The sequence below is a fragment of the Terrapene carolina genome, unplaced genomic scaffold (genome assembly GCF_002925995.2).
Source record: "Terrapene carolina triunguis isolate 2854851 unplaced genomic scaffold, T_m_triunguis-2.0 Scaffold84, whole genome shotgun sequence".
Lineage (NCBI taxonomy): Eukaryota > Metazoa > Chordata > Testudines > Emydidae > Terrapene > Terrapene triunguis.
In genome coordinates, this window is record NW_020664435.1 from 10,754,453 (window position 1) to 10,775,938 (window position 21,486).

General features: G+C 39.1%; 1 protein-coding gene across 9 annotated transcripts in view; it reads left to right on the plus strand.

Annotated features, from left to right (window-relative positions):
- Window positions 1-21,486, plus strand: part of SATB1 (SATB homeobox 1) — an 88,716-nt gene that overhangs the window by 6,293 nt on the left and 60,937 nt on the right. For 8 of the 9 annotated variants that reach the window (XM_029910965.1, XM_024197364.3, XM_024197365.3 and 5 more), the window contains 3 exons: window positions 1,924-2,100; window positions 2,773-2,899; window positions 3,639-3,762. In XM_029910965.1, the coding sequence (XP_029766825.1) occupies window positions 1,924-2,100; window positions 2,773-2,899; window positions 3,639-3,762 (428 nt within the window). Of the gene's footprint in view, window positions 1-875; window positions 1,052-1,923; window positions 2,101-2,772; window positions 2,900-3,638; window positions 3,763-21,486 lie in introns of all 9 variants that reach the window. The other variant, XM_024197372.1, reaches the window with a different exon arrangement.

Here is a 21,486-nt window from a genome sequence, read left to right on the forward strand (position 1 = left end):
GCCTTCAGATATATTTAACAGTGAAACTTTCTGTCAAGTCAAACTTGAACTGTGAGAGCTGGGAAAAACCCACTCCCAAGTGAAGTTTGTGTGGGGTGTTTTTGTTTTTGGAAATCTAACCATAGCTCAATTAAATCCAGTGAAGAAATTGCCAGTTTACATATGCTGTTTTTGCTCTGGTCTTCCTGTCTTGTCTTATTCTGTGATTTTAAAAACAAGAACAGAATCCCTTCCCCAACTCTGTGTCCTCTCCCCCAACTACATAAATATTGGCAAGCATTTAGTCTTGTCTTTCATGCTGAGCCTATTGGGCAAACCGGACTGAGTTTGTGAGCTTTTCCAAATGAGCCTGAAGGGATTTGTTTCCCAGAGACTGACTCTCTGGTGAACAGCTTATTGCAGATATTGTGTGTGTGTGTGTGTGTGTGTGTGTGTGTGTGTGTGTGTGTAATTAATTAATATATATATATATATATATATATATATATATATATAAAATATGCTTAAAAGGTATCTCTTATTATAATCTCTTGTTACAGGCAGGAGTACAAATGAACAAAGGGGTTTTAAAGCATATATCATCAGCAATACATTTATTTTTTCAACTATAGTATCTTTTCTGCACCTTTGCAGGTTAGAAAGCCAGCTGACATGGGCCAGCCGTGGATGTTTAATTGCAGTGTAGACATACCCTATAAGTCTAGAGGGCAGTGCTCACAGAGGCATTAACATTGCAGGACTAATTGGAGATCCTGGGTGCCCTGTTAAAGTAACCCTGGTCATCATTTATACTAAAAATGATACCCCTCTGGCAATCTGCCATAAGCCAGTTCTTGTGCATCTGCTTTTTAACCCTTTTGCTTCCTGTCATTAAGGAGCCTGATTCTGCACGTCTCAAGCCAATGGGAGTTTTGCTATTGACTTCACTAAGAACAGGATTGGGGCTGCAGTTCCAAGGTCTTTTTGTAGTACCCTGCTATTTTGTATAAAATAAATACAGTTTTAAAGAAATCCACAATTCTGACTTCCAGAAGAATGCTTCTTCCCAGCAGTAAGTGTTGCTGGGCTCTCTGTTAATCTTCTGGTCATGGTCTAGTAGATTGCACTGAATTAAGCAAAAGGTGTGGGGAAACATTTTGTCTTCAAATACAAAAATATATATATGTAACAAAACCAAGAAAATGACTTTTGGGCATACAAATAATATCTACAGTAAGACTAGAAATATATGGTGTGAAGTAGCAAAATACATATGCCAAAAAATGTGTCAATGGCAGGTAAATTTAAAACTGGATTAAAATTATTACTGTTTCTTAAAGATACAAGTCTTGGAATTGCAGTTTAGTAGTGATCTGGTTACATCCAGACAATGCATGCAGCATCAGTTAGCAGTAAGTTTTGCTTTGTTTCCTTGTACAGTTTGTTAGTATGGAGATTTAACAAAAGACAAAGGTGAAATTTTTAAATCAAAGGTAAATGAATATTTTGGGCACAATTAGGAAAGTTTTAACGTTAATGAACAAAATTATGTAGATGCCATTAAAATGGCTTACTCTGAAGACATCTGCAGTATGTATTTAGGTTCTCACGCTGCATGCTACTCACAACAAATCAGACAGGACAGAGACAACCAACTTATTTCTCTCCTGTCAGCCTTATTATTTATTTCTGCAGGCAGGTAATTCTCTCTTCTGTATCAGATGTAGTAGTAGTAGGGATATATTTGCATTCAGACCTTTTAGGGAAATATTTATTTTAAATAACTCTTTTTGGGGGGGGAGGGAGTGATGTTTTTCACAAACAGGATACCCCTAGATATTCATCTGCAAGTTTATAGGGCTTTTAGCCATGTAATGCTGTAGATTTCTTCCTTATCCCTACAATAACACCAGTTAATACTATATATTTTACTTTTTTTAATAGGAACTATGCTTCCAGTTTTTTGTGTAGTGGAACATTATGAAAATTCCATTGAGTATGACTGTAAGGAGGAGCATGCGGAATTTGTGTTGGTAAGGAAGGACATGCTATTCAACCAACTGATTGAAATGGCATTGCTATCACTTGGATATTCTCATAGCTCTGCTGCCCAAGCAAAAGGTAAATATGATTGCTAAACTGTACTGTTTATTTTATGGGGGGAAATGTAGAATTTTTTTCTGGAATGCAGTGCAATTATTATGTTTTACTCCTTGTAGATTGTTTCTTTTAAATTTTTGCTTAATGTATTTTTATTTAGTTAACATATGCTTTGCTCGTGGAATGTTGAGGTAGATTATAATTTAAAAAAAATGACTTCAACTGAATCATTAGTATGCTTATTGACCTTAATAATCTGCTCCACTGAGGATCCACAAGGAAGTGTAAAGCATATTTGAGCAGATGGACTGTTGAGAGTCAACTTGCGTTTATGACTAAATATCTAGCTCTGTTTCTTTTATTCTGTTACTGATGGGTTTTGTGGATTGTGAAGTATTTTTTCAGTACTGAGATCTTGCATTATAAAATCCCATATAATGCGTATGAATGATTGTCTTATTGAACTCTCAGAAACTTAAGGAAAAAGTATATTCGGATAGTATTTTTGATCCTTTACTGTAATGCATTTATATAATTTCATAGCATGGACAGCTAACTTGCAGTTTTTTTGTGCTTGTCTTCAAATAAATGAGCATGGAATCAAGGACAGTGGCACTGCTTAAAATCACAGGTATTTTTCAAAGCCTTGTAAGATACATTTATTAAATAATATAATTTCTCTGTCTGGCACAGGGCTAATCCAGGTTGGGAAGTGGAATCCAGTTCCACTCTCCTATGTGACAGATGCCCCTGATGCTACAGTAGCAGACATGCTGCAAGATGTGTATCATGTGGTCACACTGAAAATCCAGTTACACAGGTGAGTCACACATACCAGTCCTAGGACATGGACTGCTATTTGTCCACTGTTAGGATTAGTAATATAGCCTGTATTTGATTCCCACTGTGCTGTGTGCTCAAAGTTCAGAAGCTTATCTACATTCCTTTTTGGTTATTATAATTTTAAGTTACAACATGCTGTTGTAGAAAACTTTCATGCGTATAGCTCTGATACATAGATTTTTCTCTGGATATCTCATTAAAAATATATTGCATTTTAGTCAATTAAATGATGCATTACAAGAAGGCATTTTACATAAAGTTTACTTAAGAGAAAAATATTTTTGCATATCGTGAACAGTACCATCTGTGTGCATTTTGTAAAAGAATGACTTGCTCACACTTATTGTTGCTGTCTAGGTTCTTAAATTTCACAGTAACAAAAAAAGAAAAAAATGGTTGGTTAATATATTAATGCTTTTCACGATCAGTTGTGAGAAAGCATTACACCTTAAATTGTTTTACCAAGCGCATCAGAGCAGGAAGGTAGAAGTAACATGAAAAAATAGTCGCCACATGCAGCTGATGTATAATTCATGCATCAATACAGCAGATGTGTTGTATAAAGTAATTAACTAATCGGAACAATCAGGAGACCGAGAGCAATCTCCAGATGCATCTGCTTGATGCGCAAAATGAAATCTGTCTGTCTTAAAGGAATGTTCTGCAGCAGGATGCAATCTTGTAATAATCCCTTTTCTAATCTATGTCTCAAATAGTTGCCCTAAACTAGAAGACTTGCCTCCTGAACAGTGGTCTCACACAACAGTAAGAAATGCTCTCAAGGACTTACTGAAGGATATGAACCAGAGTTCATTGGCCAAGGAATGTCCCCTTTCACAGGTACTTATCATAACATGTAATAAATATTGAAGCACTATAGGCAACACTGATGTGAGATTAGAGATTTCTATAGACTGTAGCAAGTAGTATCTGAAGTGAATCTGCCAAAAATACACTTTCATTTGACCAATTTGTGATCTTTTTAAATATGCTTGATTCATTTCAGATATAGTCTTTCAGTATTTTCCCTTGGGGAAAATGTGAAAGGCTGTTTACACTGCCCTAGGTGCACTAGAATTGTCTCATACCAAACTGGATTTTTACTGGTTTTTGTCTTCAGTCTTTGAACTGTTTTGATGTAACTACTTTTTTCAAGCATGTGCTGAAGTTATTAAAAGGCTCTTTACTTACTGCTGTCAAAAATACTACTGAATTTGAATGCTTGTTGCATAACTTACACTAGTTTTAAATGCTAATTCATAAAATTAGACCGTCTATTTACTGTACTGTATGAGTGGAGGGAAAAAAAGAATAAAGCTCCTTAAATGATGTGTTGTCATTACAAACAACCAAAAGAAAATCAGTCATTTATTAGAACTAATCAAAATACATCTAACAAGGATGAAATCTTATATTACCCATTGCTAAACACTGAACTGCTGCTTACCTTGAGGCTGCTTTACATTGTTCTTTTGTCATTGATTTAAATTGTCTTGAAGGAAAATTTATTTTTCTTTACTGTATTATGCCCAGTGATGTTGAGGTGGGAACAACAGATGTATTGCTCCTTTAAATTTTTCAAATGTATTTTGTTGTGCTGCAGTTGAGAATTCAGACAGAAATTCTGTTTATAAATCAGTGATACTGATCATGGTGGGGGGAAAGGAAGTCAGATTATTTTTTTAAAGTATTTACTTCCCGTTCACCGAATACTGGAGTCTTTCAGAAGCAGGGCCCTTAGTTCATTTAGACACTAGATGTATATCTAGTTGATATATAATATTAGCGAAGACTGTTTTTCCATCACTATTTTTCCTATGGTTAGATTGTCTTCAATGATGTGGCTCTGATATAGGAATTTTTGGAGTGGAAATAATCAAAATTATCTTCACTGGTTGCAAACCATTCTAGTAATATGTTTGCAAAGCTATCTTGTACATACCTACTGTAAAAGCATGCGAGCTCTTGCACTGCTGGCTCATGGAGACTGCAGATAATTCAGGATTCGCTCCACTTTGGTTCACTAGCTTTATTTTTTTATTTGATACTGATAGAAAGCAAGTAAATTGTCTGGAGACAAAATATTTAATTTACATTTTGGCATATTGTCTTGTTGCAACTTGTCCACATATGTGCATATGATGCAACAATACAATGTAAAGTAAAGCAGACTTAAATAGGAATCTATCTTTATATTCAACATTAACATGTTGGTGGAAAACTGTATATAAATACTTCCTTCAACTAAATAATGTAGCAAATTCAGTGTCCCTGAGTAACAGTGATTTAAAGGGATGATGTCATGTAAAACAAATCATATTTAAAATAAAAGTCCTCAGCAATAACAGTTGGAATTATTAAAACAAAGAATTGCAAAACCCTAAATTGCCTTATGATCTTTGTTTAGTGTTTGCATTTCTTTCAGCTTGGGAAAAGAGATGTCTGCTTTTAGTTTTGTTTTATAGCAGATTTTACTTTTATTATCTCTTGCTCTAGCCCGGTGCTGCAACGTTTGGGTTGCAAAGATTGAAAACAATCAGTTTTTTGGTTTTAGGAAATATGAATATATAGTCTTGAAAAAAATCAGGTTTAATGGACTTTGGATCAGGCTTTTTAAAATTCAGTGTGAATCGTTCGATTCCTTTGAGTAAACTTTGGATCATGGTACCTAAAAACTTTGACCTGCCCATCTCCCCTTAAATTATCAAAAAATGGTTAAACATTCAGACAGATATAATTAATTGTATATTACTCTCTTATGTGGGAGACACTGGTTTATGAGCAATACTGGGACATTAACTGTGTTTCTTAAATCAATTGGGAGTGCTCCGAAACGGATGCATTTGCAGTCTGGAGATCAGAAATAAGAGTGCGTAAAAAAGCTTAGAGACATCCTCTCCCCTGGGATCAGCTAAATATAAACATTGGAGAGGTGTCTTCTCACTATACGCTTGTGCTGGCATAGTGGAGATATGTATGGAGCATTCCATCACCAAAGCAAACCATCATAAAGACACCTAACTATTAAAAACTGAAAAATAACTCAAGGATAGTCAGATTTTGTCTGTCAAACTATCCTTACCAATACCTCTTTGCGTTGGTATGGAAGTGTTTTTCAGACAGTATGTAAAATGGTTTTGCGTATGTGCAGCATTGTCAATGTACCGTTTGACAGTGGAAAGCTACAAAGAGTGCTGTCCCTAACTAAAAGTTGTTTACTTCGGTCAGTTGATCTTGAGTGTTTGCGTATAATTTCATTCAGAATACTAAAAGTTCTGTGCTTCAAAAACAAACCAACTATATTTTGTAGAAAATGCTGATGTAGTTATGGACTGTTGATGATCTGTAGGCAAATATAAACTGTATTTGTGACACAGTTTGACCCTAAGTTATTAGGCTCTATTTCTTGACTCTTTTCCTCCTCCTTTTACTATCTTTTTTTCTATTTTGCCATTGATTTTTTTGATCATTTGCTATAATTGGTATCTCAGGGCATCTAGGTATAAAGTGTTGCCCTCTTGTTTCTTCATACCTTCTTCCTGCATTTCCTCTAGCAAAATGCCATTGTGACATTGCTGTTTTGGTGAAAAGGGTGGAATGCATATCTCTTCCAAGGTTACTGTAACTGTCTTGTTTTTGAGAATGTTGTGACTTACTCCTGTTTTTCCCCACTTCCCCTAAGGCCAAGTTTCACTTACTATACTGGCCTTGATTGTAAGGAATTTTCATTGACATAAATCACATTCTGTGGGTGGATTGGAGCTAGTATTTGAGCCTAAATTACCATTCTATTAAAAACTTAAGAGTTCAGAGATTGTTCTCAAATTCTGGCCTCAAGCAGGCAAGCAAAAAGAACAGCTACTAATTTCAGATGGTGAATTGCAAGCCACTGGATATTTGCATGCTGTTCCCTAGGTTTGTGAATGTCATTACCATAGACCATACAGAGTTGTTGTAGCTGTGTTCATCCCAAAATATTAGAAAGACAAGGTGGGTGAGGTAACTTTTTTTTTATTGAACCAGCTTTTGTTGGTGAGACAGACAAGCTTGAAGAAGAGCTCTGTGTAAGCTCGAAAGATAGTCTTTCACCAACAGAGGCTGGTCCAATTAAAGAGGTGAGCTCAGCCATCTCATCTCTCTAATTATCACAGACTAGCAGAATATGTAGATGCCATGCAAGAAACTTTTCATGTTTGACTTACCAGGCTTTCATAATTTTTCACTCGCCACCCCCCATTTTCCTTCTCAGATAAGCCGACATATTAGAGTGGCGGCATGGGCTAGTGGCCTGAGTCTAGGGTTGGGAAACAGGAACTCCTGAGTTCTCTCAATAGTTTTGCAACTCTCTCATTGCGTGTTGTTGGGCATTTGGGCATGTCACTTACATTTAGTTTAGTTTTCCCTTTTGTGTGATTGGGAAAAACTAATTAATTTCCTACCCAATAGAGGTGTTTATAGTGATTAGTATTCGAACATGGCTTTGAAAGTGTTTCTGTACAAACGCACCCACCCATAGCAGCAATGGCTATGTGACAAAGGACATTTGTCATGCACCCTGACCACCTCACCTGAGCCCTACCAACTAATCAGTTTCCTCTAGGACTACTACTAGCATTTTAAACCTCTGAAACTATTCAAACAGCCACAAACTGTTGCCCTTTTGAATTATGTTATATCAACCTGCTATAAAAATAGTTGAGGAAAAGAGAGAGCGCTTCTCTTTTCTCCAAACATGGAATTGTCTTCTTTGTTTCCCAGACCTTCAGATTACACTGGCCTACAGATCAGGATAGGCAATATCCAGTCCTGGTATCAGTGTTAGATTTAGGGCCTGATATCTCATAGCCTTTCAGGGTTTTAGTAAAGGAGCTTTATATCATTAGAAAAGGGGGATTCCCCATGCAGTGAACAAGCTGCACTTGCTTCTATCTCTAGAAGCATCTGGGATCTATTCATGTGTCATGATGTTTTTATGCATAGTAATATTATTTAGGACATGTATTGTTTACGTATCAGTGGGGGGGTTGTTTTTTCTCAGAAACCTTTCTAGTTTCTCTCCTGGAACTGAGAGAGACTGACTTTTTAGGTGAGAGGAAACAAAAACAAACAAAAGTAAAAACAAACACAAATTCGGAAGCATTTCAAAGCTGTACTTTTGTAAAATATGTGGCATATGCAGAATGGTACAAAGGGTTTTAATAGCTTCACGTCTGGGATTAATGCAGTTGTCCCAAATGCATTTTGATCAAACCTTTCTATTGTATCACTGTCATGTATTGTGCGTACACACATTGTATATACTTTACACAAACACAATGTGTATATAAAAACACATTTCCCTTTTGTTCAAATATCAGGCCCCAAACCTGCAAACTGTTCCACGTGAGCAGACCCGTGTGCCCCTGCAGGGTTAGCGGGGCTTGGCATAGGTGCCAAGCTCTGCTTACACAGATCATTTTGCAGGATCTGGGACTGCAATGACTAGGAGATGTTTCTTTCGCCAGCATTAAATAGTCTTTGCTTAGATTAGCAAATGCCTCAAGTTTTGCCCACTTCAGAATGCTGATTTTCCACAAAATATCAGTGTATTATAATGCTGCCTCCTTCATGTTATTCTCAACCCAAATATATATAGTATGGCAAAATGTTTACAGTTCATTATTTTTGGGGAGAAATGATTGCGCTGAGTTGTAATCAGAACTTAGAAGTTCTCTGGACAACCTAACTTTCTTCTCTTGTGGTTTCCTGGATGACTTCACCCTCAATCTCAGCGCCTGACAATTTCAGGTTGTGGCTAGCTGATCCTCTCCCTTTTATCTCCAACCTTCAGAGGGACATCCAATAGGCCTGCCTCCAGATTCACCCAGGGATTGTCTCTCTCTCACTCCCTGCAGCAGACAAGGCGAGAGGGGGTCAGAGCTGCAGGTTCCTATCCCCCCTCTCAATTGAAGGGGCCGGAGCAGTGGAATCCAGCTGCTGCCGAGGCTGGGGTGTGGAGGAAGAAAGGAAGTGGCTTCTTTTCTTCCTTCCCCTACGAAGACCAAGAGAGCTAAGCAGCTCTTCCTTAAGAGTTCCTTTACTCAAATACCTGGCAGCAGAATGTTGCCCAACAATATTCAGCTACCTAAATGCCAAATTATTGTATAGCTACAAAGATATTGCATTCAATAGGGACAAGAATTGAGTATCTTAAACTAGTAGATGTTCTGGCCATCTTGGTAAACAATAGTCATATTTAAAAGGTCCCTTTTGTATTAAACTAAAAGTGAACAGATAACTTTTTTTTTAAGTTGAAAAACTTTGTAAATAATTAACCACTATATTCTGGGCCACTGAACAATTGGAAAGTTCTGCCTTTGACTTCAATGGGACCAGGATTTGGGTTTACCATAATGCGTGTTTGTGTAGAATAAAATTATTTTTAATAATGAACTAAAAGGTGGGTTCCCCCTCTTTTTTAATTTTACCTGCCTAGACCTGAGCTCAGATCTTCAGATTTCTGTTTGTTTTGCAACAGTTAATGGTATCACTAACATCTAAAGCAGAACAGGGAGCCGCATTCTTTACATTGCTCTAGATGTTTTAAAGATGCCCTCAATTATTGCAGGGGAAACACAGAACCTTGAGGGCCTGGACACAGGTTTTGGCAGGTTAGTGAAGGAAAAACTGACTTTTAGAACAGTTTAAGTGTATTTATATTTCTTAAGTTTATACACATTGACTTGGTATCCGTTTTTTGTTTGTTTGTTTAAATTTTTTTAAGTGTTTATTTCATTTTACCTTGAAAGTTAACATTACTAAATGTTTTATTTTTATGGATATCACCTTTTCTGTCATCTATATCAGTGGTTTTCAAACTTTTTTTCTGGGGACCCAGTTGAAGAAAATCATTGATGCCCCTGACCCAACAGAGCTGGGGATGAGGGGTTTGGGAGCGGGCTCTGGGCTGGGGCAGGGGGTTGGGGTGCAGGAGGGGATCAGGGCTCTGGACTGGAGGTGCAGGCTCTGGGCTGGGGATGAGGGGTGCAGGAAGGGGTTCCAGGTTTGGGGGAGCTCAGGGCTGGGGCAAGCAGTTGGGGCACAGACATACCTCCGGCGGCTCCTGGTCAGCACTGCAGGCACCACCCCCTCCAGCTCCCATTGGCTGGTTTCCAGCCAATGGGAGTGCAGAGCCGGTGCTTGGGGCAGGGGCAGCTGGCCACTTCCGGGGTGCAGTGCGGTGTTGGAAAAGGTAGGCACTAGCCTGCCTTAGCTGGGCAGCACCGCCGACAGGACTTTTAATATGCCGGTTGGCAGTGCTGACCAGAGCAAGGTGACCCAGTGCCTTACATGCCGCGACCCAGTACTGGATCGCGACCCACAGTTTGAAAAAGACTGATCTATATGGCTCAGGTATTTTAATGGGATACAGAGCCTTTTGCTTCAAGGATAGTAATGCCTGAAAGTTAGAAGAGCAGCTCTGTGTAGCTCAAAAGCTTGCCTCTTTCACCAACAGAAGTTGGTCCAATAAAAGCTACTACCTCACCTGCCTTGTCTCTAATATCCTGGGACCAACACAGCTACAACAACACTGCAAATACCAGGAGATATATATATATATAAAATACACAGAAGCTTAGGTGAAATGAGTGCTGCTCTTAGTCTAGTTCTTAGTGGACAGGTGTCAGAGTGACAGAAGCCATCATCACGAATGGCACTCCTGGGACAACCTTCGCAGAGAGGCGAGGGCCTGGCAGAGATGCTGACCATCCCTAATTTTTCATAATCCCCCTGATTTTTACAGAATCCAGGCTTAAATCTATTAATTTTCCAAGCGCGCGTGCACACACACAATGTGTGGATCACTCACAACCACTCGGGTCCAACAAACACAGCAAATAATGCCACGGGGCGGGTGAGTGAGAGAGACAGTGTGTTCTTCACCATCCCTGTGGCACATGCACAGACAGTACGGTGACGGTCTGAGAGGAGGCAAGCGGTGACAAATTTGAATGGGTTGGGGCACTGCTGAATTAACCGCCCAAACCACAGGCTGCGTGTTGCGCTCTAGCTGCCCTGTGTATATGCTGGTGGACTACAATAATGTGCTGGAGGTACCTAGAGCTCGCCAGGAGGGTCTGCATGGGGCAGTTAGAACACAACATGAAACCTCTGGTTTTGGCAATGAATCCAGCATCCTAAGCCCTACTGCCAATCACCTCAGCTTTCCTCCTATCAGACCCTCACTTTGAAGTCTGTGGGGGAGACCGTGTCAGTTGAGTGGATGCAACAGAGAAGGATCATCCTGGGAAGGAGGTCTAGACCTGGGACTGACCAAGGTAATTAAGGATCATAAGCAGTATAAGAGGGCACTTTCCTAGGGACAATCCTCCCCTTATAATAATAATAATTAATAATATATGGAGATATACCTATCTCATAGAACTGGAAGGGACATTGAGTCCAGCCCCCTGCCTTCACTAGCAGGACCAAGTACTGATTTTTGCCCCAGATCCCTAAGTGGCCCCCTCAAGGATTGAACTTACAACCCCGGGTTTAGCAGGCCAATGCTCAAACCACTGAGCTATCGCTCCCCCCCCCTTATCTCCCTGTTTGGGGGTGTAGGTCAGTGGTGCAATGAGGGATGGGGGCCTACGGACCCAGGCTTCCCTCTCCCTTGGCTATAGATAGGAAAGAAGGGGAGTGGGGAAGAGATACTGTTCCCTCGAGGGGAGAGAGAGATCCCAGTTTCTGGGTTCAGGGGGAGAAGTCCAAGCAACCTCCCTAATGTTTTTCATAAACATCATAAAAAGCCTCAGAACAAGGTTGGCATCTCTGGACTGGATGGGGATGGAGACTGAAATTTCCTCAAGGTGACTCTTACAAGTAATTCGTTAAGAATATCCATGATCTGGCTTGAGGCTTTTCCTGCTATTCCCTATGCTGCTATACCTTTTCTGTGGGTACATTTAAATAATCTTCAGTCTCTGGTACTTTCATTCTGGCACCTTCTATGAGCATTGGCACAAAGGGAAAAAAGGCGGGGGAGGGATGGCCACAACCATTCACTAGCAAATGCCAGAAGATTCTGGTGCTCATGCTAACTTTTCATCCTTAACTTTTGTTGCTGTGGTGCCTCTTTCAAAACTTAAGTAGAGGACAATCTCCTCTCTAATTAGAATTTCTAAGGTGTTTTCCCCCCCCCCCCCCGCTTAAATCAGATTCTCAACATTGTTTAGATATTATTTTTGAAGATATAAAACATGTATAGATGTTTCTGTACATAATATAAAACAATTTCCTCTGACCTGAAAATTTAATAGAAGGAAAATAGAATTACTGTGAAGAGGTAGAAACCTATTCATACCTGAAACGTTATAACTAATCATCCTCTCCAGGAGGGAAATTCATGAACTGGGCTAGAAGAATCAGTTTCTTTTCCTGGGTTTACTCAGTGAGTGATTGGGGACGGCATGTGTCCCTTACCAAATCAATATAGGCTGTGACCTCAAAGGGCCCTGCTAGTACAGCAATGAAGGGACCTACTGTCATGGGGCCCCTACGTGCTTCCAGCTATCTTGGAAGGGTGTTTTTGTGCAAGATAATGCACGATACTTCGTGCAACCAACTCTCAGAAGATAAATGCTGAGATATTACAGGCAGCAGCCTTTTATTCACTTCTGGCCCTGACATTGCAGAGCCCTAAACTCAGAGGAAGAGGTTCTGTGGATTGCAGGCAGATGAGGATGTTTCTGAGCTTCTCCTTCCCATTCTCCATGTACTGGCCAATTCTGGTCTGTACTTGTGTGGTTTTCAGTCTACTCACGTGAAGGATGTCTGCATAATATGGCCTTGAAGTTTTAGGGAAGTGGGCAGGAGTAAAACAAGAACACAGTGCTAATTTCAGAAAAAAGATGCCTTGTATACATTATAAAACTGAACTCTGTTTTATTTCACTTTCACTGCAATGATGATCTTGACAGAAGCCATATACAATAACTAGTGTTTAAAGTGTCCTTTATATATATATCTTTGCAGCATATTTAGTGCCAGTAAATAATACACTGCTCAAGAATTACATGTTTATTGTAAATGCTTTCTTATATCATTTCTTAATGCACCACTTAAGACATTTTATGTCTATAGATGTGTCTGAGTGTGAACCCTGATTTTCTCTAACTTTCACAAGAGGGTTATTCCCCAGCTACTCCCCAGCTTTCTTTTAAAACAAGATTTGCAAATAACACATACAATTTTTCTTTTATTGGAAACTGGTTGATTGTAGAGTACTAGAAGAGTATAAACAACATAAGAGATCCTTTAACATAACATAAGAGAGCCTTTAGTCGCTTTGCTCTCTAGCTTTGGAACTCATTGCCAATTGAAGTAAGGAACGCTCTGACAGTTGGGACTTTTAAATCTAGACTTAAAAGTTATTTGTTCTGTTTAGCATTCTTAAAATGATTCTATTAGGAATTGTATGTGCTTCAGTTTTAATTTTAACTCATAATGATTGTAAAGCACCCTGGGATGCTTGCATGAAGGGTGCAACAGAAATCCAAGATTGTATTGTATTGTGTTGTAATGTATTGTATTATTACATGGCACTGGAGTTGGACCACGGACAATTCATATAGAAAACATTTGACTACTTAGCTAAAGATAAGGAGTGGGGGTTGGGACTCTCTTCTTGCTTGTTTTTCCCCCCTTTTCTATGTCAGTTATTTTATTAAACTAAATTAACATGGCAGTTATTCCCTAAGAAATGCCAGCATAATTTACTGTCTGCGAAGGCGCTCAAAATGTAAACCAGATGATAAACTAAAAATAAAAAATGTCCACATTAAGATTTAATTGCACTTCCCTTTCTATATTGTGTTCCTATGTAAAACACATTACTAACAGTATTTTCTTTATCAGTTCCTCCACTTTTAACTGAATTTCATTAACAATGAAGAAATATATGGTCTCTGATTCATTTATGTCACTCGACAGTTACTCCCTTAACTTAATGTGTATGTCTCTTAGAATGTTTTTATATAAAAAAAATTCTATCATTGATTAGAGCCAAGCCGTGTGACTTGCTCGTTCTCTTTGCCAGTGCAGGTCAGTTACACCTGCCGCACTAATGCCATTCTGGTCCTCATGTTGCTTTTCCTCAGGAAGTTGCCAATGGCAAAGAATTTTTCCAAATTATGTGGTAAACTTTTGTGTATTGTGAAGTGTCAGTTTAGGAAGTAAAATTAAGTTCATTTCTGTCCATTAAAGAGCTCTTATCTGGACAGCCAACTTAAGTCCTCTTTAAAAGGCAAGTGGACAGATGAATCTGACTCATGAGATGTCTTTCTTGTCTTGCTACACTAACCATGTCCATTCTGCCCTGACTACAAGTAGACATGGCTGTTGTTTCTCAATTTGTGACACATTTTTCTGATAACATTTTTTCCCCTACAAAATACCACCAGCATATAGAAGAAAGGTGCCCAGGTAACCCAAGCGTATTAACTGCATATTCTGCTCTTTATGCAGAGTGCTGTGGTGGTGTTCTAAATTGTGACAGTCTTGTTTGAAGAAAAGGAATTGGACTCATAATAATCCTTTACACCTGACAGGAATGAAAGCACAGTGAGACCCACTTCTTGAGTGGCTACACAGAGAGATAAGCACTTCTGGCTTTGACAGACCAAATACTTCCTTCCTTGTCAGATTGATCTAAACGCTAACTTGAATGCTCACTGAGGATTATTTGAGAGGATGAGAGAGGATTTTTTGTAAAGGTTCTGAAACCTACAAGCAAACTCTCATAAAGCTTAATTTAAAAAAAAGTGATGTATAGTTTCCTCTTCACTTCCCACCTTGTCTCCTCAAAATACATGCTAGGGGAAGGGTGAGGTCTCTGTCTACTTCCTTGGATGACTCCTCAGTGGAAAAATAAGTATCAAATTCCTTCATGCCTTGCAGCATTTATCGGAGGACAGGTTTTTCAGTCCTGAGCACAGTAAGTAAACCTCAAACACCTGGCAGCAGCCTGAGACCTGTCTCCCTCCAAATCTTGGAATAAACAAGCTAAAGAAATTTCTCTTCCCCAAGGGTGAGAAGACATAAAAGGCTCTCCTCATATATGTAAGTCTAGAGAATGCTTAATTCTGACAAGTTCCCTAACTCTAAACATAATATACCCAGAGTCTCAAAACATTACAAGCTTGAGAAGAATTATTTCTTAGAGTGGGGTAATGTGCTTTTGTGTGATCTTGATGTGGCCTAGTTTGCTAAAATGGATCCATCTCTCTCAAAGATTTTGTGGCTCTAAAGGAGATTATCAATAGAAAAAATAGACTCAGTGATGAGATAGGACAGTGAAACTTCTGCTAAGACCCTCACTATTAACATCTGTTCTGGGGCAAGGAGGAATAAAACTCTCTCTCTCTCAACCTGGCTAGTGCTTACCATGGAAAAGTATGTCTTGTTAGGATATACTTTTTTCAAAACGCTATATCCCTCTCCTAAAACTGTGTTTCCCCATGTGTCAAAATATCCTCTAAAAGTAGATGGGCCAAACACAGTTCTGTTCTCAGGTATGTTCTCTGACTGTCCCTTACAATAAATTCAAAATCTTTTCCAGTACCAGGAACTCCAGAAGTTTTCAGGGGTATATTCCCCATTCTTTGTTCAACAAAAACAAAAGGAGCCACATGTGTGATGAAACCCACACCATCAGTTAATGGTATACAAGGAATTAAAAATGTAGATTTTCTCCGGGAAGTAATTGTTGCAGCAGAGCCATGGGACTTCTTGAATCACCAGATCATCAATATGCATATCACTATGACAAGCAGTTATCAAAAATCAGTGAGATTTGTCTTAATGTTTCCAATGTCCTGTCTGGTTTTGAATCTTCTCAGTGTAGCTGGACTTTTTTTGAAAACTCTCATGGCTAAAGCCAGCATCACTGAGGGGAGAGACCATCTGTAACTTGTTCTACTAGAGAACTGCTTAATGAAATCTTCATTTATCCATCAAAATCAGTTAGCACTTGATAATGAGCTTTAAATATTTGTCTCAGATTCATTGCAAACTTCAAAAAGGGCTTGATTCCTCCTGTTCAGACCCTAGTGCACTTTCTGTCCTTTCTGTCAAAGTGGACTCTAGTCATTCATCCCATGCTTTCTTAATAGAGCTAAATATACTCGCTGAATGGGGCATTGTCTGATTTAGGGTCACTATAGATAAACTGAACACTAACTCCTAATGTGGTACTGTGGCAAAAAGCCTAACATGATTATTGTATGCAGTGCTGATGTAGCCACGTTGGTTCCAGGATAGTAGAGAGAGAAAGTGAGTGACATAGTCTCTTTTATTGGACCTACGTCTGTTGGTCAGAGCAACAAACTTTCAAGCTTGCCCAAAGAACAGACTTGAAGAGCTCTGGGTAAGGTTGGAAGCTTGTCCTTCTCACCAGCCAAAGATATTGCCTCACACACCTTATCTTTCTAACATGATTAATAATAATCAGGTTTATTGTGGGTAGGGCCAATAAAAATTCAGCCACGAGTGGGGTCCCTGTTGTGCTAGGCGCTGTACCAACACAGAATAGCAGATGATTCCTGCCCTCCCAGAGCTTACACTCGAAATAGACAAGACAGACATGCAGGGTGGAGAAAGGAAGGAGGGTTTAGTTAGGAGGGGCTAAGCTAAATGGAAAGAAAGTTGAAAGGAGAGGGGACATGAAAGGGAAGGATGGGAAGGGACAGGGCAGTGGGGAAGAGAGTATGAGGGGAAGATGGGGAATGAAGTGGAGATGAAGAGACTGTGAGCGAGGGAGAGTTGGGGAAAATAGCCAATCAGGACAGGGCAGAGAAAGTTCTGTAGAAACTTCTCTGGATGTCCAAAGGTCCCTGCTTCTGCAGTTGCTTCTACAACTGCTCCTATGGGCACGCCACTTCCCACAGCTCCCATTGGCTGGGAATGGCGAACCGCGGCCACAGGGAGCTGAGGGGCTCCATGCCTGCAGACGCTCCATGTAAACCAAACTACAATGTATTAGATCAGGGATCGGCAACCTTTGGCAGGCCGGGCCGGTTTGTTTACCTGCTGTGTCCGCAGGTTCGGCCGATCGCCAATGGGGGTGGCAGGAAGTGGCGCGGACCGAGGGATGTGCTGGCGCATGCCAAAGGTTGCCGATCCTTGTATTAGATATTCAACTCAATGATTTTAAAATCATCACATTTTGGGAAATAAGACAGATTTTTAACATTAAAGGTAGTTAACCAGTGGATCAAATTATCAAGAGAGGTTATAAATCTTCCATCTCTTGAAGTCTTAAAATTAAAATTGGATGTCTTTCTGAAAGTTAGAAAGAAATATGCTGTAGTTTAACCACAAGTTGTTGGGGTAGATTCAGAAATCGCTGGGTGAAAATCTGTGGACAGCTTTATGTTGGAAACCAGATTAGATGATCATAATGGCCCCTTCTGGCTTTAAAAATGTATTATATTTATGTCAGAGAGTAGATCAAAGAAAGATTTGATCCTGAACACCAAAAGAAATTTGGCAAGACAAGCATTAATGATACTGAGTCTGATGACTTCTTGTCTGGACATTGTGCCTTAGGGCTCAGCTTCATGCCAGACAACTGATGCTTTACCTAGCAGAACAGTGGAACCAGAGAAGGGACTTGCTGAAAAGGCATGTCATAATCCCTAGCAAGGAAATCTTCCTTAACTTGGTGGACAATATTGTGCAACTTTCAGGAGCCCCTTTACTGGAACCAAACTGTAGAATTACCACAGCAGATGGTCAAGGCTCGTGTGTTCTCAAAATCTGTAGAAGGAAAAGTAAGTCTTTCTGCAGAAAGGAATATACAATTTTTGGATGCTCAAAGCAGTCTTTAATTCACTAATAGCTTTAAGGACTCTCCTGTCTGACAAATCATTTGTACCAATAAATCTCAATCATGTCATACCTGAAAAAAGATGATGGAACCAGGAATTTGAAAGTCAATAAGGAACTCGGAGGTATCCTATCCTCCTAAGAACAGAACTGTCACAGGTAAATGCAGTTCATCTAGCAAGAAGATTGAATGGAAAAGAGAATTGGATAAGGCAAAGATAAAGATAAGAAATGCTCAGTTTTCAATGTCTTCACAGAACAGTCTGTGGACACTCCAGACCTTGACATCAGGTGCCCCATGTCTTCTGCTTGTACACGTGTCTGCTAGCTCTAGCAATAGATGTGTTCTCATTACCCTTCACCTGCAGTTTCCTGTTTATGTTCGCTTTTTTTCCCTCTCATTCCTGAAGACCTGAGAGCACCATGCAAGCAAACAGCAAATTTGATCTTATTGCTTAATAGAGTTGCCTTTGAGAGCCAGGGTTGCTGATCTGAAATGGATATTCGCTCAAGCACCTTTCCCTATCCATATCCTCCTTTTTGTGGGTTGCCCTGCTGGAAGCCAGCCCAGAGCCTCAAAAGTTTGTTACAGTTGCTGGAAGGTGAACACTGAAGTCAAGTATTCTCAGATGAAGTAATGTAGACTCTACTTCTAAAAACACAAGGCCATTTTCATTCAGTGAGATAAAGCTAGGAACATGTCTTCTATTGCCACTATTTTAGTTATTTTCAGATTTTATCCAAGTTGATTTCAGGAAGGGTCTAGTCAGCAGCACACTTAAATCTCAAGCCTTTGCTGCTGGAAGCCCTTATACAGACGTTAGGTAGTGGACAATAATTTCAAGATTGACTTTTGATCTTTTGGTGTCTCAATCGGTGCCCAACTTGAGACATTTGAAAAGGGAAGGGGTGACTTTCAAAGGGTGGGTGCTCACCACTTTCTGAAAATCAACTCTTTTTAAGGGGACTCAAGTGAGGCACCCAAAACCGAAGACAACAAAAATCACCAGTGCTTTTTAAGAACAGCTGTGAGTGTCCTTTGGATTTCTGCCATTTTCAGTTTCCCCATTTCTTGTGAATTGGTATGTGTGAATTAGCATTTCCCACCTACCTTTTATTTTTTATTATTTATTTTATTTTTGAGCCTTTAGACTCTGTGGATATGAGACTGGTATCTTGGAAAGCAGACTTTTTTTCTCAGCTTTATTTATATCCATCAGGAGAGTGGGAGATTGGAAATTTACATGACAGAGAAGCAATCTTCACATTACAAGATGACAGAGCAGTGCAAGAATCTGTAGTTCATTCTTATTTTTCATTCTACACTTCAGATTTTTTTTTTTTTTTTAACCAAAATAAGAGGTTGTGGCAGTCCTCATTATAATGGAGGCAATTTTCAGTTCTCTCTGTACCGAGACAAAGCCTTTTAGAAGCAGTGGAAAAGGGGGAGGAGCTAGTCTAAATTAAATTACTTTGATGATGTAGAAGGGGTGCGGAGGGCAAGGGTGGTATTTTATTTTTTGGAAAGCCTCATTTTAATCATTTTTAGGACAGCCTTTATGCAATTTTAATGTATATGACCAGCACTTGCTATACAGATCGCCATAGTTCTCATGACCTTGGCAACGTACAGGGTCAAATCTTCATCCAGATGCACTGACAAAGGCACAGACAGTCTTCTCACCATCAGGAATGTATCTCTGTCCATCTAATTTTTTCTACAACATATTTATAGTGGGCATGACAAAGCAAATTCCTATGTCACTCATATTTCAAGGTAATAAAGGGTCTTAAAGGTGTGTGTGTGTGTAGGTGTGTGTTAACCAGCCCATTTTAACATTCCATATCCTAAAAACAACTCATGGTGTCTAGATATTTTGCAGTTGTAATTCTGGTTTTAGTTTGTGTCAGAGAATTATCATCTGTATGTCAGTGCCTCAGGCACCAAGTTGCATCTTCCAAGTGTGTGGAATGGCATAATCTCGAATTATGTGTAAACTCTTGGGGCCATGGACTGTCTCTGACGATGTATTTACCTGATTGGGGCCTATATGCACAACTGTAGTTTTAATTAAATAATATTTAAACAGGAGCTTAAAATAACTTCTGAGATCTCAGTCTGCACTCAGACTATGTTGTTTGAGATTTCTACCACTATTATTTCATTGCTCCAAGCAGCTTCCTTACCGTCATCCACTGTTGGTGGCTTTTGTTTATGATAAAGTTCCTTTGGGTAAAGCATATATTCTACATTGAGATATGCACAGTTCCTTCTCTTCTAAAAACACCCCATTTACCCCCCCCCCCATCCAGAGCTGTACTCTGTTCTTAAATTCAGCACCATTTAAACTTTATCTAGGGACTGAAACAGATTCACAGTTTGGATATTTGTTAGGCAGATTATAGTGGTGGTAGCAAAGTATCCTGCCTTGCCAAATACCTAGAGATCTAAAGTGATGAATTTATGGAAGTGAAAATAGATAGAACTCTAAAAGTTTGGTTTAAAAAAAATTGGAGCCAGTCCTTTGACAGATTGTTCAGTAAATGTTCATTTTATTGAGAATTATAAAAAAGGTGCTTAACGCTTCTGTGCCATTAATATAATACATTAAAAGGTTACTGTCAAGATTAGTGTTTCAGTTCTGAAAATTGACTGTAGGGGTTTATGGGCAGCTCTCTTCATATTCTGCTTGGAAGATAAGACATCTTACTTTCCACTTGACAAAATCATTACATTGTTATAAGGCTTTATATTGAAGAGCTTGATAAATGGCAAAACATAAATAAAACTCCATTGAAAAGGGAGAGAATTATATGTGCTCCGTTTATGGTAAACCGAATTTAACAGATGCAAGACAAGGTTGTGAAAATAGCCAGTGTCAAAACAGTGCAGAATTGAACTTGTTTAGTGTTCAGTTTGCAATGTCTGCTATCAGTACAGTACTCCATTTCAAAAGCATACATTCCTTCCTACAGAAAAAATGCAGATTTCTTAGTTGAAATTAATTAGCATTCAGAAACCAGATAGCATGTTTTTGGGTATTCATGAGATCTCTGTTTGAAAAAATGTTTTTAACTTGTAGAAATGTGTTGCAACACACAGATGGGAAGAAAAAAGAAAAAAAATCTCTTTAGCAAGCACTGTGTGTAAAAGGAATATTACATTTTGCACGCTCCTGATTACCCTATATAAACAGTTTTTGACATCTGTCTTTATAGTTTGCGAGGAGAGGAAGACTTTGTTAAAAGAACCATTTTTATACAGCAGTCACCATTTCAGTCTTGCTTTACCTGTATTATGAAAGCAGATGGTCTGCATGTCTTTTGAATATTTATAACTATCAAAAACAATCTCTTGCTATTCACCCTTAGGCTTATGAGATGTCAGGACTGTTCTGGTTGAAAAAAAATCATCTTGGGTGTTTACAGAAAGAGGATTACATTAAGCTGAAATGACTATACATTTTCCAGTTTAATATTTGTCCATCAGCTGTTTAATCGTATTTAGATAATTGTGTAAATAAGTTGTTGCAGCCCTTGCCCCCTCCACTGATAGAGCTTGAAAGCTTTAAACACCGATGAGCCAGTTTCATAAATGCTTCTCTCCTCCCCCCCGCCCTCCTTCAGTTAAACAATTAGAAAGGCCTAAATAAGTTTTGGTTATGATACCACTTTGAGGAGGAAATTTCATACCAA